The sequence below is a fragment of the Drosophila subpulchrella genome, unplaced genomic scaffold (assembly GCF_014743375.2).
Source record: "Drosophila subpulchrella strain 33 F10 #4 breed RU33 unplaced genomic scaffold, RU_Dsub_v1.1 Primary Assembly Seq354, whole genome shotgun sequence".
In the NCBI taxonomy this organism is placed as follows: domain Eukaryota; kingdom Metazoa; phylum Arthropoda; class Insecta; order Diptera; family Drosophilidae; genus Drosophila; species Drosophila subpulchrella.
The window spans coordinates 9,200,623-9,208,827 of NW_023665577.1; the positions used below are offsets into that span (position 1 = coordinate 9,200,623).

Consider the following 8,205-nt stretch of genomic DNA (forward strand, 5'->3'; position numbering starts at 1 on the left):
GTTTCACTCAAATTCGATTTGCACAAATGTTAATACTTAGTCGGCTTAAAAATATTTTTCTCTGAGAAAAGTTTTGAACTAATAATCTTCATTCTCTATTGGTTTAGATGATATAACAGTATTGACACAGTATTAACAGTATTATCAAAAGCAAAATCAGAAAAGGCCTGCAATTTTTTTTTGTGTTTGTCTAGTTAAGAAGGTCTTTTCATTCACTAAATATTTAATTTAGAGAGAGCAATTGCATGGTGAATATATTATATTCAACTCTTGAATTCTTATCTCGCCCGAATATTCATCTATAAATGGTCATGACTTTAGGAAGCAGACAGTTCGAAATCTTGCTTTAAATCAAGAAGTCGAAGCCAGTCTAAGTTTTGCATACGGAACCATTTAAGGCCCATAAGTCGCTGATAAGAGTGACATTAGTCAAAAACATGTTTCTCTGTTCGATAAGCTTGAGATCCACCGGTCTATGTGGATTTCTGATATTTTTATTTCTACTGGAGTTTTCCGCGAAAGGAAACGCCAGAACGGTAAAATTTACAAACTACCTGCAGTCCCATGCAGATCTCAGGAAGTCCTACATGAACTTCAGTGTAGCACCCTGTGACAACTTCTACGAGTACGCCTGTGGAAACTATCGAAACGTGAAACAGGACCGATTCTCCACCAAAGGGAGCGTTTCAACGAATGACATTAGCTACACACTAGATGACATCACGGAACAACTTTTGGGCATGTCGGATCTGGCGGAGTCTCTCAACGTTTCCAGCGAGCTGAGGGTTGCCCAACGATTCTACAATGCCTGTCTAGGGGCAGATCTCTATCCGTTTCCTGCTGCCGATCCAAATTACTTAAAGCTTATCAGGTCGATCGGAGGCTTTCCCGCCGTCGATGGTGCTGCCTGGAATGCCTCCAACTTTAACTGGTTTAATATGAGCGCCCACTTGACCAATTACGGGACATCAGGTTTTATTCGCGAAAAGCTACAAGATTCGCATCCGTTTTTGTCGCAAGTGCTAAAGCCGTTACTGGGTTTTGACTCCATCGTTCAAAAGGACAGCATCGACAGCAACTCTTCCCGCGTCTACCGACTTAACGAGAAGCGTATGCGCGGATACTTAAGGTCCTTTCAACTGCCGGAGGACAAAATTGCGGAAGTGATCGACGGGGTCTTTGCTTTCTGGCGCGAGGCGCTGGTGGCTGCTGAAATAAACGATGATGATATTTATCGGTGCTCAAAGTTCGACTATACTAACTACTTGGACATTGTCTGGAACATTAGTGAACACGATGATATGTGTAATTCCTACTTAGTGGAGATCGAAAAGGTGTGTGCCCGCCACCCTGAGGCTGCGGCCAATTATATGGCCATGAAACTGCTCTACCAATTCGATGCCAAGCTAAGTGAAGCCAAGTACCAAAGAGATTTTTGCAAAAGAACTCTGCGGACTTCCATGGCTTTCCTCTTCAACAAAATGTACATGGCGGTAAGTCTCGGAGTCGTAATATACAATTGATTTTGATCCTTCAAAATGGTTATGCTTTCAGGAGTACTTCACCGAGAAGGAACGGTTGGAAGTGTCTGAAATTGTACAGGAACTGCGAAAGGGATTCCGAAGGTCGCTTGAGGAAGCCGATTGGTTGGACCCGGAGACTCGAGAAAAGGCACTTCTCAAGGAATCGAGAATACAATCTGTCATCGGCTCCGGGGAGGACAGCTTGCGTACTGAGCGCCTGATTCGGGAGATCAACCGTCTTGAAATAATTGACGACAGTTATGCTGAGACCAATATTAACTTGCACCGCCTCAGTGTCGACATAAATCGATTCAGCGGCCGCCACTATATGGAACTGTCTAAAGAGGCCTTGCCACAGAAGGTTCTGCTGGCGATGCAGGTGCAAGCTTTTTATCATGTCTTGGATAATTCTATTTATGTATTGGCTGGCATTCTACAGTCACCAGTTTACCACCATTCTTGGCCGCACTCCCTGAAACTCGGCACCTTGGGTTACGTGATTGGCCACGAACTCACCCACGCCTTCGACACCCAAGGCTCTCGATACGATGTCGATGGAAAACGTCTGTCTTGGTGGTCGGAGAAATTGAAACTGGGCTTTAAGAGCACTGAGTGCTTTGTAAAAGCTTACAGTAAGTATCTGATACCGGAGATCGATCGCCATGTCGATGGAAATAAAACGGTGGACGAGAACATTGCCGACAGTGGCGGATTGAGGCAGGCTCTGGAGGCCTACCGCAGCCACATGGAGCAACTGCTGGAGGACCCTAAGCAGGACAGGATCAACGAGCAGTTGCCAGGTCTTGACCTCTTGCCGGAGCAACTCTTTTTCCTGGGCTTCGCTCAGATATTTTGCTCGGATTACAAGGAGGAGCATTTATGGAATCAGCTGGATAATGAAGAAACTCACACTATCGAGAAGTACCGCGTACTGGGAACCTTATCCAACATCGAAGATTTCTTCCAGGCCTTCAACTGTCCCGTTGGAAGTGGTATGCGCGTTGCTGCTGAAACTTGTCACATGTGGTAATCTTTAAGCATACAAATCATTATAAAATTTTACATTTTAATACACATTGTGAGCTATAACCATTTGCATGTTTATTGTCTGTAGTTATTTATTTTAATTTTGAAAGTCTATGTTGTAGGCAATATGGAAATTCTCAGGTATAGAAAGCACGTCTGTTGTTGCAACTTCAGTGCACGTCTGTGTTGCGCAAGTTCGATTGGGCTAATGTCGCTTTCGAGGATCTTCATGCGATGACTGTCTACTGTATTTCTTTCCCGTTCCAAGTTGTATTGATTACCCTTCAGGGTGACAAACTTCACTTACTGCAGACTGGTAAAAATTAAAATGTTCAGTTACTGAGCCCACCACCTACCTTCACCCTCCGAGATCGTTTCGCCCCGTCCTGACAGTCGCATATCTCCTCTAGGAATGTGGGAAATCTCTCGTGATTCACTTTTTTGAAACTCGTATGTATAGTCTTGATTAGGATCACTAGCCATGTCCGCCCGTTCGTACAAGTTTCTTTTAGCAGGCTGCCACGGCCACCGTAATGTCTATATTGCTAAGGCCTGTCTAGCGCCCAGATTAAATATCCATTAAAAAGTTATAAGCAAATAAAGCAATAGACGCTAGGAGGCTTAGTGTGCAACTTTGGGAACAGTCGCTAGCTCACACTCCCCTTAGCTAATTAACGGGTAACTGATAGTCGAGTCACTAGACTACAGTGTTCTCTCTTGGCTTAAACTCTATCTTTACTCATGTAGGGCACTATTATAGAGCGGCTGAAAAACGGTTGACCGAAACTCAACGAATCTCCAGTTCAGAAATAGGGATTAGCCTATATGATGTGAATGAACTATCTACAATATGTATTAGGAACCTTAGCTCAGAATTAAATAAAAGCTGTGACTTACAGATAACGTTTAATTAAATAGTTTCGCGATTCGCCCAAGGAAATGCAGGAATATAAACCAGGAAGACTTACAAACCCAACCCTATTCTATTCTCCACCCACGAACGTCTTCGGTGTTTACCCGAAATGTCAGTACAAAAGGACCTCAGCGCGGACACTTCAAGTGGCAAGCGCGCGTCCAATCACAGAGCAAAACAATAATTGTTTACAAATTGTTAACACGCTCCGGAATAGCAGTAGATGATTGTCACTTTTGACGCGCCACGCCCCCTGCCAGAACGTCTCGGACAAACAAAAATCCTCGAATCACGCTTTGGCACAATGCTGTCCTACACTACAGGAAATATATAATAATGTAGCTCAGAAATATTTATATCTTAAATACTTTATAAAAACCCTTTTGTAAAATTTTTCATTACATGCAAATAAATTTAAATTTGAAGTCTTAAAAACCACCCAGTCGTATAATTATGTACTTAAGATACAAATGGAAATGGATTTAAGAGTGTTTCTATATTCGATCTCTGGTTCCGGAGTCTAGCGTTATACAAGGATGCATGGAATAATGACCATTTTGTTAAATTTTGTATTTATAAGGAAACATTAGGCAACAATATCCCAAATGGGTTAAAAAAATGTGGCTTCGGAAATGATTGCCATAAGACTGTCATATGCAAAAGAGATATCGATTCCGAAATTCATAAAAAATTCTATTGATTACATGAATATATTCCTTTACTACATTTCGATCCAAAGAATATGAAATTATAAAATATACAAATGCTTTTTTAAAGAGGCATTGGTTTTTTTTTGTGTAGCTGGTTTGCATATCATTTGTGGGTATCGGGCGACCAGGTCGCATATAAAACCGCCAATATCCAGAAGGACCCGATTCAGTCCGTCGCGACCCCCATTGGCGGCGGTGACCATGTCGAGCTTCAGTGACTGCGCAGTGTGTGGCGATCAGAGTTCCGGGAAGCACTAAGAAGCTCAAAGTCTACCCAAATTTCGTCCGCGGCTTGTTAAGTAAGTTTTTATTGGGGCCGAAAGTAACTATTGTTTGTAAGTTTAATTTTTAAATGACTTCTGGGATTTTTACATTGAATACCAAAGATAACACATCTTTTATTATAAATAAAACTTACAAATAATGATTACTTTCGATCACTCGTTTTTATTTTCGTCTCGTTCTATTTTCAAAACTAATTTTTCTTCTAATACTAGATTCAATCGCTCTGGTGGAGCCCTCGGAGCCTCCCGAAAAGGCACTGCAAAAAGCAATGAGGTGCGTGAAAAACCAGATGCTAAAGAACCGACGACTCCGATAACACCGGGAACCCCCGAACTGATATTTTAAATAAAAATAAATAAAAATAAAAATTACAATTGAAATTATATTTGCTGCTAAGCGCTCAACGGGTGCCGAATGTGTGCCTTTTCTACTGCCTAATCCAGCGCTCAACGGGTGCCGAATGTGTGCCTTTTCTACTGCCTAATCCAGCGCTCAACGTGTGCCGAATGTGTGCCTTTTCTACTGCCTAATCGAGCGCTCAATGGGTGCCGAATGTGTGCCTTTTCTACTGCCTAATCGAGCGCTCAACGGGTGCCGAATGTGTGCTTTTTCTACTGCCTAATCGAGCGCTCAAAGGGGTGCTCAAAAATGCGCCGAATGGGTGCTAGTTTTTATGCACTGATGAACCCTAGGACATGCCCATGTTAATTTGAGCACCTAATCCCATATAAATTAGGCGCCTATTAGGCGCTGAGTGATGAACTTTTTGCAGTGATTGAGTGCCTAATCGGCGCCGAATGGTACTGCAGGGCAGTGGTCGGCACACACATACCATCACAAGTTTGCCTTGCATTAGTGTGAGTGTAAAAAACACGAAGTAGGAGCGCAGCGCTCTGACGCCTGACGTTTCTCTGTTTTGCACTGAAATTCTCGGCCGCAGCAGCAAAAAAACGCGCCGAAGCTGAGAATTAAGAGACCCGAAGACCCATTCCGAAGTCATACGAACATCTACGTTATACGTGAGCGAGGAGAGGATGTGCAGAACACTTCCCTATGTTTACTAGTAGGCCAACCCCTGGTCTAATGCGACAATGTTCGCCCCTTCGTGGACCTCGCCGAGCTTGCTCGTCGCTTGTATAGGTCAGCCGACCGCTGACTATCACAGGCCACCACCTTGACGCTGCCCTGGTACCAGCCCGCGTCCATGTAGCAGGGCGATGAACTTCCTTCCACTTATTTTTGGGAGTCCTGCCCTCCGGATTGCCCTTGTCGATGTGACCGAGTAAGACTCGGACCTTGGTGATCTCGGCGAAAGAGCCCGATGGCTGGATCTTGGATCTCTTCGCCGATGGTCCGGGTAGATCTAGGGATCGATGTCTTTTCGCCTGAACCCCTTCATGGGTGGGCTTATCCCACCAGTAGTTAGGAAGCACCTTTTTTGCCCATTCTACCTTCTTTAGCCATTCAGGCGAAGGTGTGGCAATTTTGTCCCTAGCATGAGAGCGCAGAGTCTGGGCGGCAGTCCGCCTTTCCGCATATGTCCGCTATCCACAACTTGCGATCCGCTCGGTTGCCCCAGCTGTGCGGCTTTGGAACCATCTCACAAGTTCCTCAGTCCAAGGAGTACTAGGCTTAAGACCTCAAAACATTTAAAAAAAAAACTTAAAATAAATAATTTTATCGAGTTTATAGTGTTTTTAATATACAGTACACAAGAAGCAAACAATTAATACCAAAACTATATCACCATCTCCCTCGCATTTGATATCGGTCTCTCTTGTTATACCCTTTACTCGTAGAGTAAAAGGGTATACTGGATTTGTAACATGTATAAGGAAGCGATTCCGACCCTATAGTGATGGGGTTCACTACGCAAGTCTAACTAGCCATGTCCGTATGTCCGACTGCCGACCCCTGATCTAAGATGATCTCAATGGACTGAACTTTTGTTTTTATTTTTTTATTTTTATTTCTTAGCATATTACTTGAATAAATGAATTGTTTTTCTAGTCTTAATACAAATTCCATCAATATTTTTTAAATTATATTTTATAATACCATTACGGAAAACATCGATGTTTTTTGACAAACATCGAAAAACATCGATGTCTGCAAACATCGATGTTTCTGCACCTCTAAGTTGTCCACCAATGTTAAAACTCGACATATATTTTTTGGGGGAAAATTAAATTAAAATGATATCTAAGAAAAGGTAATATAGAGGACTATCGGGGGGATTACAATTTTAAAGATTTCTATTGAATTCGATTTTAACGTACAATAAAGAATTAACCTTTATATGCTAGTGTGATCACATATATTTTATAAAAATTAAAAATGAAATATAAGGTGATACAAATGCATCTAGAAATCTAAACGATACCTATAATAATTAAACAAAAATTAGATAACTTCAAAATAGACGCGGTTTCAAAGCATTTAGCTTTTGTAGGTGTACAATTTAAGCAGCCCCGATAAGCAGGGACTTGCTTGGCGGTAAGACTCTGCCCATAATGGCGTTAGCGGCATTTTTTAAATGTGCGTAATTGAGGTTCTAAAGAGTTGTAGATCTTGTTAGTAAACCCAGAAACTTTGCAGAACTTTGTTATGCGGCTTAAACAAGTGCTATTCCTTGACGTAATATATGTGAAATAAACTCTTTTAAGTATAGACCAATTATTGTGATTCCTTCCTGTTGGGACGCGCCTAGGGCCTTGGGTTTCCGGTATGGACGGTGGTGTTGTTAGCTTTGTTGGTAAAAAAAACACTGAGAAAAATTTGATTTTATTGTTGCATACTTTTGTGTGGACGATTTACGTTAAGCTAAACTAAGGAAAAAATAACGATAGCCGCGATACCGTAAATAGTATACCCCCTTAAAACTGTCCTGTCTGCTTATAATACATCATGATAGACGCGATACTCCGGAGGATGTTCAGGTGAAGCACTTCTACGAGTCCTGCCTGCGGATCAAGGAGCTCAACTCCATACATACTTTTCCCGAGTTCAATATACTATTTTACTTTAAGAGTAAGGGGTATAAACATAAAACTTATTTTTAGCTACACAGGTAGTGATTAAAAATTAAACAGCGCTTTTGCGAAATCATACGTTGCTCAAGAAGTACATACTACTGTGGACCAAAAATAAGGTACATTTGTTTGTAAAATGAAAAATCTTTTTGTATTTTTCCAAATCATTTTCATCTTCCGATAAAATACACTTATGCCAACGTTTTTTCCAATCCTCGAAAAATGCCAAATAGTCCCTTTTCCGATTCAGCTTTTATCTCCTCAATCGACACGAAACGCGTTCCCCGGAGTGATCTCTTAAGTTTTGGGAATAACCAGAAGTCACACGGAGCCAAATCAGGGGATTACGGATACGAATTTTTGCAAAATGGTCAAATGGTGAAATGTGAGCCTGTGTATTATCGAGATGCAAAAACCAAGAGTTGTTGCCCTCAATTCCGGTCTTTTTAGAAAAATGATTCAAGCAAAGGACAAATAAAGCTCAAATAATGTACCTTATTAACAGTTTGGCCGGTGATAGGAATTTAAAGTGCTCCACGCCACTAGAATCAAATAAAACCAATTCACCTTACTTTTTTCGTTTTGTATTTTAATTTGAATTTTTTGTTCACGTAGAAATGTTGAAACTTATGCAATACGTCGATGATGTAAAAAACATTACTATCGATAGGTCCGTTCCGGTTTGACGGTCTGGCAGCACCGTTTTAAGCTAGCCC

At 41.6% G+C, this 8,205-nt stretch overlaps 1 protein-coding gene across 1 annotated transcript; it reads left to right on the plus strand.

Moving 5' to 3' along the window:
* Window positions 1–437: 437 nt before the first annotated feature.
* LOC119560283 (neprilysin-2-like) lies at window positions 438–2,553 on the plus strand. Its single transcript, XM_037873654.1, has 2 exons — window positions 438–1,493; window positions 1,555–2,553. Exons 1-2 carry the CDS (start codon window positions 438–440, stop codon window positions 2,551–2,553), a joined length of 2,055 nt encoding a protein of 684 aa, XP_037729582.1.
* Window positions 2,554–8,205: the final 5,652 nt, after the last annotated feature.

Coding starts and splice junctions, on each gene's coding strand:
- LOC119560283 (XM_037873654.1), top strand. CDS start 438: ATGTTTCTCTGTTCGATAAGCTTGAGATCCACCGGTCTATGTGGATTT. Junction 1,494..1,554: donor TCAACAAAATGTACATGGCG/GTAAGTCTCGGA, acceptor TTATGCTTTCAG/GAGTACTTCACCGAGAAGGA.